This window comes from Podarcis filfolensis (genome assembly GCF_964270895.1).
Source record: "Podarcis filfolensis genome assembly, chromosome: 13".
NCBI classification, from domain to species: domain Eukaryota; kingdom Metazoa; phylum Chordata; class Lepidosauria; order Squamata; family Lacertidae; genus Podarcis; species Podarcis filfolensis.
Window position 1 is genome coordinate 36,714,422 of NC_139615.1, and position 16,131 is coordinate 36,730,552.

The following is a 16,131-nucleotide window of genomic DNA, read 5'->3' on the forward strand; positions in this document are numbered from 1 at the left end:
AGCTATACGTGGTCCCTTTCTGATAGCTCAATCCTACATATTTACTCGGATGTCCTAATGAGTTAGTGGGCATAGGATCACTGCCAGAGTTATGCAGGCAGGAGCTTGCATGAAGAATTTTGCAGCAGGAGTAGTGGGGGCGGGGAGGAAGAGACACCTCCTCAGTGGATGTTCATATTCAGGATGCTTCCTGCAACAAATTATTTAAAGAGATGGGTATGGCAGAAGGTTGACGGGACAAAAGGGAACACCAAGCAAACAAAAATGCAGACACCAACCAAAGTACTTGATACTGAAATATGTATTTTCATTGAAAAGTTTTATTTAAAAAAATAGAGTGTTTCTCAGTCATTGAAACACTTCAGTTAAGCTATTGGTACTCCACGTAAACATACTCAAATCCCTGAGTTTGAGGGTTACATTATTCTCAGAGCCTTGCAACTCAGTCTTGGAAGATGATGCCACTGAGTTTTCATACAAACTGATCTTCGAGCAAGTTTCGCATAGGATTTATTTATTTTGTATATCCTACTCTTCAACCCCCAGAGGAGCTGACAAATCAAGAAAATTTAAAAAACAAGCAACCCCCCAATACAATAAATAATTACAAAACGGCAGAACAATAACATTAAATATCAAAACCAGAAAAAAACAGTATCTAAATATCTTTCTTTAAAAAAAAAAAAAATTCACCTGGTGCTGAAAAGATAACAGTGTCAGAACCAGGTAAGCTTTCTTTAGAAGACCATTTCAAAGATAAGGAGTCACCAATTATAAGGCCCTACCCTTGGATCTCCACCAACCTTGCCTTCAATGACCGGCATCTGAATTATAGCCTCTGTTCCCTACCAATGCCTTATTTTTCTGGCCCTTATTTTCCTTTGCCAAGTTTTAAAAACAGGACTCCAAATCCTGCAGGAACAGAGCAGCAACAAGTAGTGCAAAAAAATAAATAAAATCAATTTCTGCCATTTATTCCAAGTCCAGAAGTTTGGGATTTATTAGTGTAGATTTCTAGATCCCTGGGCTAGCTTAAAAGTCACATTCTGATCAGTGTTGCAAGGACATAACTTTCCTTGAGTGGCATTTACCCTGCTGGAGAGAGAAGATGGGACTTTCCAGGGAGACTTTGAAAAAAACAAACCCACCCATTAGTCAGCTTTGCCCAGGCAAGTCTCAAGAGCAATTCACTCCTTCATCACAGTTTTAAGAGCAGTGGGACTGGCTCATGGCTAGTCAAGCTGCAGATCAAATATCTCTTCCTGGGCCACAATGCTTTCCTACAGAGAAAGAAAGAAAAATCATCAGTTGTTTCCATAGTACCTTTACTATAATGCATTTTGAATCTTTTTACTAGGGCTGTGTGATATCTGGTTTTCAGCATCGTGATATATCAGTAGCTAAATATGCTAATATATTGCGATGTCTGGAATGCATCTCGGCTGCTTCTTCCTCCCACATCGCCTGGCCTCAGCCTTTCTGTGCCTCAGTTGAGCAAGCCGCATTGCATTGTAACCCGAGGGATTTTCCCAGTCTGCGCCTGCTCTATGGTTTGCTGCCGCCTGGAGGCGGCAGAGCAACAGACAAACAGATTGACATCCTATACCCTTTTAAATGTGGCTCTTTTTGGGGGGGGGTATTGGTTTGTTGTTTTTATTTTGATTATGGATTTTGTGGTTTTCTATTTTGATTTTATTCTGTGAACTTCCCTGAGACCTCCGGGTATAGGGCGGTATAAAAATTAAATAAATAAATAAATTATTATAATTATTATGCTGGATATTTGTTCTTGTTCAGTAGATCACTTAGTCCCATTTTACAGATGTGGGACCGAAGGATAAAGAGGGAAAAGGCTAAGCTACAAAGTCTGCCTTTTTGTGAGAGAAAGCTACATCTTGCCACCTATGGTGAGATCATAGCCAAGAATTTTTCCAGAACCCCATGTCAGTCTTGATTGAAGTTGCCTCATGGGCAGCGTTTGGACTACCAGCATGGTGTAGTGGTTAAGAGCTGTAGACTTGTAATCTGGTGAACTGGGTTCGATTCCCCACTCCTCCACATGCAGCTGCTGGGTGACCTTGGGTTAGTCACACTTCTTGAAGTCTCTCAGCCCCACTCACCTCACAGAGTGTTTGTTGTGGGAGAGGAAGGGAAAGGAGAATGTTAGCCACTTTGAGACTCCTTCGGGTAGTGATAAAGGTAAAGGTAAAGGGACTCCTGTCCATTAGGTCCAGTCATGGCCGACTCTGGGTTTGTGGCACTCATCTCGCTTTACTGGCCGAGGGAGCCAGCGTACAGCTTCCGGATCATGTGGCCAGCATGACTAAGCCACTTCTGGCGAACCAGAGCAGCACACGGAAACGCCGCTTACCTTCCCACCGGAGCGGTACCTATTTATCTACTTGCACTGGTGTGCTTTCAAACTGCTAGGGTGGCAGGAGCAGGGACCGAGCAATGGCAGCTCACCCCGTCGTGGGGATTCGAACCGCCGACCTTCTGATCAGAAAGTCCTAGGCTCAGTGGTTTAACCCACAGCACCACCCGCATCCCATCTTCTTCTTCTTTTGTTTTTTTTTAAATGTTTACTACTTTTTAATGCACTATCAACTGGGACTCCAGCCCAGCCCAAGTAGAATCCATAGCCACACATGCCACGACACTTACCCAACCACCCTGCTGCTGTAGCCAGGGCACGAACATGTCCATATACTGGAGACTGTAGCCCATGAGGGTGTGCACTGCATGGCTGTTGATACCGGCCACTTTTCGTGTGAGCTCCATGGTGAGCGCCAGCTTAGCCAGCTGGGGGCTGGGGAGACCAGGGGGGGCACGTGAGGTGAAGGCCTCGGCCAGGCGAGAGAAGCTGCGGTAGGACAAGCGGGATAAGGTGTTGCGTAGCAATGGGTCGGCCTCAATCTGCCAATCACAGAAAGGGGGAAGAACCATTAAGAGTTGCCTGGGTGACTCGCCTGGAGGACAGCTGCGAATTCCAATCAGAAAGATGCTCTTAAGCATTCACTGAGCACCAATAAGGTGCTTAGATAAGGTGCGCAGGCCCGCCTTAGGGCTGATTTGCATTTTTGCTACTTTTCAAAATTTCATGTGCTACTTGCGAGATACTCACCCATTGAAAAGCCAAATACAGTGGTACCTCGGGTTAAGTACTTAATTCGTTCTGGAGGTCTGTTCTTAACCTGAAGCACCACTTTAGCTAATGGGGCCTCCTGCTGCCGCTGCGCCGCCGGAGCACAATTTCTGTTCTTATCCTGAAGCAAAGTTCTTAACCTGAAGCACTATTTTTGGGTTAGCGGAGTCTGTAACCTGAAGCGTATGTAACCTGAAGCGTATGTAACCCGAGGTACCACTGTAAAGTGGGAGGTGGTTTTCCTTACAGAGGTATAAGCAGGGACATATGAGCTATTTCCAGACCCAAACAGTTTTTGTAAATGCCTTGAGTGGAAAAGGAAGAACTAGCCTGCCCCATGGGTGTAGCCAGGATTTTTGCTGGGGGCAGGCAGGCTTTTGTTAGGAGAGACAGAACTGCAGATTTGTATTGATTTGTATTGATCGGGGGGGCAGCTGCCCCCCTACTGCGCCTTTGGCTAGACCCATGGCCTGCCCCGTTTTCTTAGGAATCAATGCCGTCAGGGCAGCTGTGCATATGACTGGCAGAAGGGACAGGAGACAACAATTCTGCTGGCTATCAGTTCTGGGTGGCACATCCTAAGAAGGGGCATTGACAAAATTGAAACAACACAGCTCCTTTGCAAACTGGTAAATAAAAGTTTAGCTCAACAATGTGAGCAAGAGAAGCTTTGCAAAAGCAGACTGGGGCGTATAAAGACAGCAATGCAAAAGGCATGCGCAGAGCAATTTGAACTGTGGCTACCCAGAAGCCTGTGGCTACGATGTTCAGTGGGGCTTATTACCAAGTAAGTGTGCCTAGGAGATTGCAGCTTCAATGTCTTCGCCTTAGGTAAAGGTAAAGGTAAAGGACGCCTGGATGGTGAAGTCCAGTCAAAGGCGACTAGGGGGTGTGACACTCATCTCACTTCAGGCCTTGCAAAGGAGCCAGTGTTTGTCTACAGACAGCTTTCTGGGTCATGTGGCTACCATGACTAAACCGCTTCTGCCACAACAGAACACTGTGACGGAAACCAGAACGCACGGAAATGGCGTTTGCCTTCCCACCACAGCAGTACCTGTTTATCTACTTGCACTGGTGTGCTTTTGAACTGCTAGGTTGGCAAAAGCTGGGACAAAGCAACGGGAGCTCACTCTGTCGCGGGGAATCGAACCGCCGACCTTCTGATCAGCAAGCCCAAGAGGCTCAGTGGTTTAACCCACAGTGCTACATATGACAACAGGATGATTCCTAGGCTGCAATCTTATGCATACTTAACTTAATAGTAAGCCCAAAACACACCTCTAAGTAAACATGGGAAGAGGAAGGGGAGAAAACACAAGGGGTGAGTTTGCTTGGAAGAAGAGGAAGATGGTATGCTAATAGGTAAGTAGAGAGCAGGGACAACACTTGCTTTCACTTGCTAACCTTATAAAATAATAGCAAGCTTCCTCTCTAAGTGCTGGTCTTTCAGTAAGGTAAAGGGACCCCTGACCATTAGGTCCAGTCATGACCGACTCTGGGGTTGCGGCGCTCATCTTGCTTTATTGGCCAAGGGAGACGGCGTACAGCTTCCGGGTCACGTGGCCAGCATGACTAAGCCGCTTCTGGCGAACCAGAGCAGCGCCCGGAAACGCCGTTTACCTTCCCGCCGGAGCGGTACCTATTTATCTACTTGCGCTTTGATGTGCTTTCAAACTGCTATGTGGGCAGGAGCTGAGACCAAACAATGGGAGCTCACCCCATTGCGGGGATTTGAACCGCCGACCTTCTGATCGGCAAGTCCTAGGCTCTGTGGTTTAACCCACAGCGCCACCCGCGTCCCTTTTGGTCTTTCAGTAGCCATCCATTATTAAGAGGGCAATATCAGCAGGCTTGGGGAAACCCCAAGATTTGTAGATGTACAAAAAAAGTTTAGGAAAAAGCCTGAAGGAGGGGGGAATTCTCCAAAAAGCCTAATGAGGGTTCAGTGGCCACAAAATTTTGGATAATTCTTTAGAGTTGCAGGGAGAAAACTGGGATGCAAGGCAAAGGAGCAGAATAGAACGGCATATCCTGAAAAAGGGCCGGGCCGGCAGACAAGAACATTCCACACTGCAACAGTTTTGTCACAGGCCTGGCTTATACCTCCTTATTGATGATTCCGGCCTTCTCTTCCAGAAGGGCAACCAGTTTCTGGAGGATTTGCTCTTTCTGTTTCTCCTCCAAGTCTCCTGGCAGCTCCTCCGAAATAACTGTGAGCAGAAAAAACCAGTCCAATTCAGAGATGCAACGTGGGCGTGACAAAACAAGGAAAGCAAAGGATCTGAAGATGGCTTTGGGCCTAGATAATGTATTTGGAGCATCATTATTCACTGGAGCCTCTCTGAAGGGGTGGGACCTAACTATGGATTCCAGGTGGATAAAAATCAATTTTTTAACAATAAAAATAAAAAAAATCTTTTTTATTTAAATTGGATGTTTTAGATTTAAATCAGATTTTTTAAAATTTAAATCGGACTTTTAAAATACAATGCTTTTGGAGGAGAAATCTTTCTAAAGATAGTTTTCTATTTAAGTTACATTATAGTCCAAAGGCTATTCATCAGGAAATAAGGATTTGTTTTAAGTTTTTCATGTGTGCTAAAACTCAGTCTAGGGTTTTTTTTTTAAAAAAAAAAATCATTTAACCACATCAGTTAACAAACATGGATACATATACTATAACGTTATTGTTTTAGTTAAATAGATTGTTATTAAAGAAATGATTATTTTCCTCCTTCCAATAAAGTGCAGCAGAAAAGTTGTCCAAATATAAACAATAATTTCATAATTACCTGTCTTTGTATTTCTAATAGTATAACCAAATCAGCAATTTTTGATATAACTGTAATAACTACCGTATTTTTCGCCCCATAGGGCGCACCGGCCCATAGGGCGCACCTAGTTTTTTTTTGGGGGGGGGAAATAAATTTTAAAAAATTATTTTCCCCCAAGGTGCGGGGCTGGGGCGGGGGAAGCCCGAGCTTCCCCCGACCCCAGCCCCCAGAACAGGCTGCTATCCGCAAGCCGTGGGAGCTCTCCCACGGCTAGCGGAGGGCTGCGCGAAGCCCGATCCTGGGGCGTGCTGAGCTCAGCGCGCCCCAAGCTTCTGGGTGCAGGCAAGCTCTCCGCTAGCCGTGGGAGAGCTGCGCGACTTCGCGCAGCTCTCCCACGGCTAGCGGACAGCTTCCTGAAGCCTGGAGAGTGAGAGGGGTTGGTGCGCACCGACCCCCCTCGCTGTCCAGACTTCAGCGAAAGCCTGCATTCGCCCCATAGGACGCACACACATTTCCCTTTCATTTTTGGAGGGGAAAAATACGTCCTATAGGGTGAAAAATACGGTACTCTGAAAATTTATTATTCCAAAAACGAAACTTTTTATCTGGTTGTAAATATTAAGATTATGCCAGCAAGAATGAGTCTTTCTGTAAAAAAATGATTTCAATCAAGTCTTACTGACTAGTGATTTAAATTGTGATTTAAATCGATTTGATTTAAATCAAATCCACCCCGATGAATTCCCCTTGTTACTTCCTTCCCCGCCCTCCCCCTGTGTTGCAGCACCGTCCCAACACAGGGAGCACTGCACTGTCTAAGAGGATGCTTGTAGGTGCTAATTCTTATGACATATTTGGCCAGGAAAGAAGAAGGGATTAAGATGCAATCTCTATTACCCAGCGCCGAGGGCTACAACCACAAGGAACTCAATCCCATACCTGGAGTGCTGGGTAACGTGCCGCCCGTGGGGAGTATGCTGATTTCATCTGTGGGAAAAGGCAAGCTTTTGGCCACCAAAGGGCTGGTCAGCTGTTGCTGCTTGACCAAGTGATCCAGTTTCTGGGCCACCAAGGTATACAATTCAGCATTCTCAGCCTCACCACCTGCAACAAAAGAACAGAAAGCTGTTAAGGAGCAGAGGAAAGCCAAATTCTGCACTGCAGAGAGAGCCACCGGTTAGCAAGGCGACAAAGGATAAGTTATGTGACATGCTAGCAAAAGCTGATTACAGTGGTACCTCAGGTTACAAACGCTTCAGGTTACATACGCTTCAGGTTACAGACTACACTAACCCAGAAATAGTACCTCAGGTTGAGAACTTTGCTTCAGGATGAGAACAGAAACTGTGCTCCGGTGGCACGGCGGCAACAGGAGGCCCCATTAGCTAAAGCAGTGCTTCAGGTTAAGAACAGTTTCAGGTTAAGAATGGACCTCCAGAACGAATTAAGTACTTAACCCGAGGTACCACTGTATCTGCAACAAGGCTAACTTCTGTTGGTGAAAGGATAGGCAAGCTTCTGAGTTGCACAGGAGTCTTCAACAGGCAGAAAAAGAAAGGCAAGTCAGTTCTCACCCACAGAACCAAATAGCTACTATTAGTGAAGACATGGTCCCCCCCCCCCGAGGTGGGCATTTGACAAAAACCCCACACTGGACCTGGAAGTGTATGACCCCCATTGTGTAATGTGGACACTGAGGTCCAGCGCTGAGGGCCTTTTGGCGGTTCCCTCATTGCAATAAATGAAGTTACAGGGAACCAGGCACAGGGCCTTCTCGGCGGTGGTGCCCTTCCTGTGGAATCCCCTCCCACCAGATGTCAAGGAGATAAGTAACTAGACAGCCTTTAGAAGACATCTGAAGGCAGCCCTGTATAGGGAAGTTTTTAATGCTTAATGATGTTTTTGCATATGCTGGAAACCGCCCAGAGTGATTGGGGAGGGTACAAATAATAAAATTATGATTATTATGACAACTGCTACCTACCCACTTTTTAGGGAAGCTGCTGAACATGGGGGTTGGCCATTCAGCTTTAAATGCTCCTGGATAAAATTGATTATCTGAACCCATTCCAGTCTGGTTTCAGGCCTGGTTCTGAGACCAAATCAGCCTGGGTTGCCCTTACCAGGGATATTTATTGGGAGAGGGAGAAGAGGACTGCGAACCTGTTACCGTATTTTTCGCACCATGGGACGCACCGGACAATAGGACGCACCTTGTTTTAGAGGGGGGAGAACAAGGGAAAAAAATTATTCCGCTCTCTGCCCAGCGCCCCTTCAGCGAAGTGGCAGGAGGCGCTGCGCAGAGAGTGGGAGAATTTTCCCCCTCTTGTTTTCCCGCTCTAAAACAAGGTGCCGTTTAAGGTGCGTTCAGGTGGCTACCTTGGAAGCCTGGAGAGCCAGAGGGGTCGGTGCGCACCGACCCCTCTCGCTCTCCAGGCTTCAGGTTCCTTTCGACCTGCTCTTTGGGGCTGGCGGGGGGAAGCCCACCACCAGCCCCAAAGAGCAGGTCAGGGAGCAGCGGAAAGGCTCAGCGGAGAGGCTGCTGCCATAGTCACGCGTCACTTCTCCAGCTGGGAGAGGGTCGCGGGGCTATGGCTTCTTTAGCCCCGCGCGCGCTCTCCCGGGTGGAGAGGTGACGCGCGCCTATGGAGGCTCCTGCCATAGCCGCACGTCACCTCTCCAGCCGGGAGAGGGTCGCAGGGCTATGGCGTCTTCGCTCCATAGGACGCACACACATTTCCCCTTCATTTTTGAAGGGGAAAAAGTGCGTCCTATAGAGCGAAAAATACGGTAATTTCCCTTGACCTCTCTGCAATTTTTGATATCATTGATTTCATGGTATCTTGCTGGATCAGCTTTGGAAATTAGGAGCCCAGTGGTACAGCGATTCCGCTCACTAAAGACTCATTCGAAGCAAGTTCCACTAGGTTTGCTGGCGCTACCCACAAATAGGCAATAAAGAGGGAGCTTTTGTCTGTTTGTTTTTTTCCAAAAAAACAAACAAACTAGCACAGTGATGGGATGCTGGATGCTATGATCCTATACACGACTGTGGCCTGATGGGAAGTCTTGCTCTCACGCTTCGCTCCTGCACATAATGCTGCACAAACCGTCCTAATACTAAAACATTCCTAGAATGTTCAGTTCACATTGAGTTCATGAAACACCGTACCCTGACCTGTTCTTAATGCATAGTTGACCACATCTATTGGAACGTAATTGTTTAAGTCTTGCATTATTAATCATTAGTTATAATTTAATTAGGAGGTCTTCATGCCTGCCTAGTCCTGTGCTCCCTTTCCCAGCCTTTAATCTATTGGTGATTAATGCAACCTTTGCTTTGTACTTGTGTTGACCAATCAGCAATAAGCACATATGTGGCAATGCTGTAATATTCAATAAAAGGGACTCCCCGAGACTTGCTCGGGAGATGCCTCCCAGATGACACTCGCTACCTGTCTGTCGTTATTTCAACCCAACAGCACAGCTTCAAATAGCAAGAGAAAGCAACTTCATTCTGACTACCTCTGGACTTGAAGGCTCGACATCCCAGAATCAAATCTTTGCTCAACGTGGACTTTGGCAAGCGGAAACACCACTTCACCCTTCCTTCAAGAAGGGTGGGGTACAAATAATAAAATGACAGTGGTACCACCGCTTTAAAAATGTTTATAACTGGGTGAGGCATGGAGCCAGGACCTCTGTTTCTGAAGCAAGAAGGAATCTAGATAAGAAATGAAGGCCAGAGAGGTGGCATTTCCTTACCACTCCCTTGGGGCACCCGTTGCTCCGACGGGTGTCTCCGACAGTAGCAGTTGACAACAGGCAGGGAGTCCGGGCGCTGGAGAGTCCCACCGGGGCTTGTCGTCTCCCCCAAGGAAGATCCCTTTTTCCGCAGGATGTTCTTGAGGGAGAAGGAGCGCTTCTGGCGGCCGCCTTCCCCAACCTCCCCTCCTGCCTTGGACCTCTTTAAGGAGCCCGTAGAAGAAGGCACGTTGTCCGGCGGGGTTCGCGGACTAGGCCGCCGCTGCAGTAGACGCTTGATGCTGGTGCGGAAGCTATGCTTTTTTTCGTCAGCGCAGTCATTTCCCTCATGGGCAGAGCTCCAGGCTGGACAATCCTGGAAGTGTTCTGTTGGGGAGCTGTGGGGAGTGAACAGCGATAGAAAACGTGGTATTATGGCGAGAGTCTTAATAGCAAAAGGATGGAAGAACGAAGAAACCCCGACTAAAGAATTATGGCAAGAGAAACTGATGGACTATGCAGAATCGGCAAAATTGACACATAAACTACGGGACAAGGATAACTGTGACTTTAAAGATGAAGGGGAACCTTTTACAAAGTATTTAAAGAAGCAACAAAGTGAACTGGACTCCTTGGCAGGTTTTGAATAAACACTCACAAACCGTTTATTGATAATAATCAGTTAGATAAATTAAGGATTTATACAATTTTGTAACATGCAGAGAATAGCATTTACAGAGAAACCAGAGATGGGAACTGAGGGAAGTCGGGGGGGGAGGGGAGGGTGAATTGTTTTATGGGGGGGAATTAAGGATGATATGTTGTAAGATAATATGTTCTGTTTAAATTCCTAATAAAAAATATTTTAAAAAAGGAAAGAAAGTGTGGTATTTTAAAATGTATATTTGGCTCTCGGAGCGGCGTACAAAAGATGAACAGGTTAAATCTGTAATGAAACAACAGGCAAAAAGACTTGCGACATAATATACAAATGGCAGGTTGGGAGAGGCTGTGGAAAACAGAACTGAAATTCACGGCATGTTGTTCACTGAAAGGAAATTAGATGAAAATGATGTATAGGTGGCATCTGACACCTGTCAAGTTAGCAAAAATGTACAGAACAAGTTCAAATATTTGCTGGAAATGTAAAGAAAAAGAAGGCACCTTTTATCATATGTGGTGGAAATGTAAAGTAACGAAAAAATTCTGGGAGATGATATACGATGAAATGAAAAAAATGCTTAAAATAACTTTTGTTAAAAAAACCAGAAGCCTTTTTACTAGGAATTATAGGTACCGAGATACCAAAGGATCAGAAAAGATTGTCTATGTATACGACAACAGCCGCACGGATGCTACTAGCCCAGAGATGGAAGGAAGAAACTATCCCAACCAGAGAAGAATGGCAAACCAAGTTAATGGACTATGCCGAAATGGCAAAATTAACTGGGAAGCACAGAAATCAAAAAGACAAAAACTTTAATAAGGAATGGGGAAAGTTTATAATTTATTTACAAGACCACTGTAAGCAGGTTAAAACATTAGCTGGATTTTAACCACACTTGTAAAGTAATGGGAAGTATGGATAATTTAGAAGGATTAAAAATTTGGATAATTATTGATACACAGTTGTAAACAATACCGTTGGAACCCATGGAAAAAATTGGGGGAAGTCAGGCGATTCAGAGTAATCTCGATATTTGGATTCGGAACTGTTTTTTTATTGCATGTTTATACTTTTCAAAATCAAATTAAAAAATTATACAGAGAAAGAAAATGTGGTATCTTAAGCACATCTTTGTGGCATCTTAAGCACATCTACTCAGAAGTAAATCCCACTTTGTTCAATAGGATTTACTCCAAGGTAAGTGGATCGAGGACGCTAGCTTTGGACCTTTGACTCACCGCCAACAAGTACTTTCTTTTTTTCATATATTTATTTCCTCGCCAACATGTGTTTTCCAGGATAGCTAACAATTAAACTAAAGCAGTTAAGTCTACACATTGAAACAGCAAAGCAATAAGAATGGCAGCAGCAGCAGTTATATTATTTCCCCGCCCCCCACAAAAAATAAATAGCAGTAAGATAAAAAACATATTGACAGCATCTAGAAGTTTTATCTAGCAAATAAAAATGTGTTCCTTTGATATTGAAAAGAGAACCAAGTTGGCACCAGAGAGGACTCTTCAAGCAGAGGGATTTCAAGGATAGGGTGCCAACACTGAAAAGGCCCTACTTCAAGCAAGGCTGGCCCTACCATTAGACAGAGTGAGACAGTCACCTCTGGCGGCACATTCTGAGGAGCAGAGAGTAGCAGCTAAATGTTGAAAGAGAGAAGTGTGTGTGTCACATGAGTCCCTAAATTAGCCTGCTACCCTTCAGATACAGCAGAGGGATGCTGTCCCATCACCAGTGAAGTAAGTTTCAACTGTGAGTCCACTCACTATCTGCATTTGGATTGGATGGGTCCACCGCCATCTTGCCATTTTCCTCAGGCAGAAAAAATGTTTCCACTCTAGTCATAAAGATACACAGCATGGGATCTTTCGTACAAAAGGTGAAAGCTGAGAGTCACTGTACTGCAGAACAGCCTAAAACTACGAAAGTCTGCATCAGCATAATATTAGGATATTAATTTGCTCTCTTAGCCCACACAAAAAGAAGCCGAATGCCACAGAAAATTTTGTAAATTGGAACATGAAACATCTCCATTGTAAACAGCCTTCATAATCAAGATATTATGGTTTGGGGCAGACTACATTGGTGTGCTAATTCAGTGTTGCGAAGCCACATAAAATGGTTTCGTCATTATTGTATAGTCCATTTGCCGTAGACTTGTTCTTTTTAAAGTTTTGAAATCTTTTCATACCTATGGTATAGGGAGGAAACACACGATGTTTATTAAGTACCTGAGGCAAGTGGTGTCCTGAAGCCAGGGTTAGGCCAGGGCATTTTGCTAAAGAACAAACAGTCCTGGGCTAGCCTTGACCTCAAGACACCACCTGCCTTACCTCAAAGGTGACCCAAAAAAAGAGCTTTTGAATGTGATATATCATGTTTTATTCTAGCTCCCACTTTTTTTACTTCCCAGATTGAAAACCACAACTTTCTTCCCAGATCTCTCCCGCCCAGGAGAATTCAATATAATTGTTTCTCCCAGGAATGCAGCCCAGATCCCAACTCAGAATCTGACACCGGAAGATATGGTGGTTTAGTATGGAGTTTTCTTTTAAGCCTTGTTTTAAGACAACTGGGAGTAACATACTTTTTTTTTTACAGAAAGACTCATTCTTGCTGGTACGGTGGTACCTCAGGTTAAGTACTTAATTCATTCCGGAGGTCAGTTCTTAACCTGAAACTGTTCTTAACCTGAAGCACCACTTTAGCTAATGGGGCCTCCCGCTGCTGCTGCGCCACTGCACGATTTCTGTTCTCATCCTGAAGCAAAGTTCTTAACCTGAGGTACTATTTCTGGTTTAGCGGAGTCTGTAACCTGAAGTGTATGTAACCTGAAGCATATGTAACCCAAGGTACCACTGTATAATCTTAATATTTACAACCAGATGAAGGTTTCGTTTTTGGAATAATAAATTTTCAGAGATGAGAAGTAACTATGGGGAATTGCTAGGTCTTGCCGTGTGTGATCTATATTGCTGTGGCTGCGACTTCTTTTAGAAAAAAAAAGCGTTTGTGATTCACTTCTGCTGCCTTGATTCTTGGACACAACAGAAGGTCTTGTCCCCTTCCAGGAAACCCAGAACCTCCGCCTGGACTCGCCCCTGAATTTTCCACATTTCATTTCCTCCCAACTGAACCACAACATTGCTCCTCCGAAGACTCCTTTACCTGTGCATGTAACTTGTAGGATCATAATAACTCCCGCCCACGTGACCTAGGGACTCCACCTCTCCATTTCTTAGCGCCCTTTGCAGGAATGCTTCTAGCACCCTCCGGGTCTCTTCTTCCACCCGCCTTTTTGGCGGCAGCGGGCTCCCTGCCATGAGTCTATAGTGCTGCAAAGATAGGCTGGCGTTCAAATAGAAGAGACAAGTTTCTCGCCACACCTACCAGCAGCCCTGGAAGAAGAAGAAGAAGAAGAAGAAGAAGAAGAAGAAGAAGAAGAAGAAGAAGAACACATTAGCCTTCCCTCCCTTTTTCTCACAGCCCCTTCTATCCTGCTCCTTTTCATTCATATTATCGATTGCCATACCTCCCCTCCCCCTCCCCCCAAACACATATCCTTTGTACAGTGGTACCTCGGGTTACATACGCTTCAGGTTACATACGCTTCAGGTTACAGACTCCGCTAACCCAGAAATAGTGCTTCAGGTTAAGCACTTTGCTTCAGGATGAGAACAGAAATCGTGTGGCAGCAGCAGGAGGCCCCATTAGCTAAAGTGGTGCTTCAGGTTAAGAACAGTTTCAGCTTAAGAATGGACCTCCGGAACGAATTAAGTACTTAACCCGAGGTATCACTGTATATACACCAAGGACCTTTCGTTCACGTTCTTCTATCCCCACTGGAATCATATGATTTATTTCAGAGGCCTCCCCCTTCAGCTGCCTGCTCAAACAGAAGGCAATCTATTCACCAGCCAGCCCCTTGCGGATTTAACCCATGCAATCCAGACCCAAATCATGCCACCGCAGAGCACAAAATAACCACCGACATTTCAAGCTAAGTAAGCCAAGCATGGTAAACAAGCTGTTGTCACTGTTGGTACATCCTATGGGAAAGTACCTCACTCCAGCAAAAACAGGTGTTCTTCTTCCTCCTCCACCTAACACTTTCTTTAAAGCCAGGTTGCAATTCCTGCCCTTGCTAACCTCAACCGGCGTCTTGGGGTTTTTTTCTACTCAAGCGGCATATAATTTTTATGAAAGAAATCAAAACAAACCAATAATATCATTCCTGATCGATCCATAGAAGCAGCAGCCATTCCCCGCCCCCCAAACACACACACACCAGGGGTGCCAAGCTGAATAAAATATTGAGGGTGGGGCAGGTTGCAAGACTTGGCACACACACAGCTTTTGAATGGCAATGCCCCATCAGTGCCCCGGACCCCTCAAATATTTTATGGGGGGCAGCCCCCAGGAATTGGCTCCTGTGCCCCACACAAACACCAGCCCACCGTCTCTGCCCCCTTACCACCCGACACCCCGGTTTTTTTCAGCCTGGTAGTACATTCCTAGACATGTCTACTCGGTAGTAAGCCTGAATTACGACCACCCTCTCTGCCTATCCCAATTCCCCCATCACTTTTCCCCATCACATCTCCCCGGAATTTGGGGGCTGCGTATGGGAGACTGCCCCACTACCTTAGAATCCCACGGTCGCGTCTCTATCCCGGAGGCTCGCTCGGTCCGCACCTGAAACAGAAGCCCGGCAAAAGCCGGAGAAAAGTTTGATGCTCCTCCAGCAAACTTCCTAGCCACTTCTGCAGCAGGAAAGATTTGCACATGCGCCTTCGCCACCTTATAAGTTCAGTTTCGGTCCCGCTTTCGTCGATAGCGGCGGGGGTGGGGGTACAGTTGTCGGGGGCGGGGTTTCGAGGACGCCCCGCCCATGGGATTTAACCCCTGCTGGGCGATGCGATGACGTGTAGCGTTCTGGAATCAAAGCGGGAATCCGCAGAATGAATTGTGCGCGAAAAAGGAATCCTCGAAAACGCAGGGTGTCCTTTGCGCTTGGAGGAGAGGGCGGTGAGGAGTTTATTTATTTTTTATTTATTGAATTTATAGACCTCCCTATACCCGAATGTCTCAGGGCGGTTCACAGAACAAAATCAGAATATAAAACCTATGGAGCTGAGCTGGCTGGGTATCCAGAGATCAATGCCCTGCGAAGTCCAAAAAGACGAAAACACAACAAAAAGCACTGGGTGGCCTTGAGAAAATGACGGGATTTGTCTGCCGATTGAGACGTCTCATCCATCTCAATCGAAGAAACGCTGGCATTTAGAACGATCGGCAGTGATATAGTTTTATTAAATTTCCTCAAATTTCACATAGAATTCCAATACACAATACATTTTGTATTTTGTATTATCGACTTTCCATCCCTTTCCCCGTGTTTTTTCATTCTATCTCACACACACTATCTTCACTTTTTTATATCATAACCATAATACAATAATCTCTTATTATTTCCCTTGCTCATAGTTCAAATCCCGCTCGCGAATTCATCATATTATAACATTTCTTTAAATAGTCCGAAAAAGGCTTCCGTTCTTCCATAAAATATCATTAAGTTCTTCTATTTTAGCTGTTGGCTTTGCTGATTCAGCACAATCCGTGACTTTGCTTCTCCATTCTTCTTTGGTGGGAACTTCTTCATCTTTCCATTTCTGTGCATAGAACAACCGGCAATAAGATAAAATCTGATGTTGCTCACTGAGGGCTTAGTAAGAGAAAGGATTGTAATAATAATAAAGCTTCTGGAAGACTTTTTGCACCATTAG

General features: G+C 45.3%; 1 protein-coding gene across 3 annotated transcripts; it reads right to left on the reverse strand.

Annotated features, from left to right (window-relative positions):
* Positions 1–300: 300 nt before the first annotated feature.
* Positions 301–15,350, reverse strand: BCL2L12 (BCL2 like 12). Of its 3 annotated transcripts, none has more exons than XM_083583414.1 (7): positions 15,041–15,350; positions 13,514–13,743; positions 9,688–10,064; positions 6,862–7,026; positions 5,252–5,358; positions 2,665–2,916; positions 301–1,280 (listed from the first exon to the last, which is right to left on the reverse strand). In XM_083583414.1, exons 2-7 carry the CDS (start codon positions 13,666–13,668, stop codon positions 1,233–1,235), a joined length of 1,104 nt encoding a protein of 367 aa, XP_083439540.1. In that variant the 5' UTR covers positions 13,669–13,743; positions 15,041–15,350; the 3' UTR covers positions 301–1,232. The 3 variants fall into 3 exon arrangements, with proteins under 3 accessions (XP_083439540.1, XP_083439539.1, XP_083439541.1); XM_083583413.1 differs by having other exon boundaries at positions 14,990–15,166; XM_083583415.1 differs by lacking the exon at positions 13,514–13,743 and having other exon boundaries at positions 15,041–15,192.
* Between the last annotated feature and the right edge of the window lie 781 nt (positions 15,351–16,131).

Bases quoted from the DNA above. Each gene is read 5' to 3' on its own strand.
- BCL2L12 (XM_083583414.1), bottom strand. From the start codon at position 13,668: ATGGCAGGGAGCCCGCTGCCGCCAAAAAGGCGGGTGGAAGAAGAGACC. The intron at 5,359-6,861 runs GTATGGGATTGA...TTCTGCTCACAG, and splicing joins CACGTTACCCAGCACTCCAG to TTATTTCGGAGGAGCTGCCA. The intron at 1,281-2,664 runs GTAAGTGTCGTG...CTTTCTCTGTAG, and splicing joins TACAGCAGCAGGGTGGTTGG to GAAAGCATTGTGGCCCAGGA.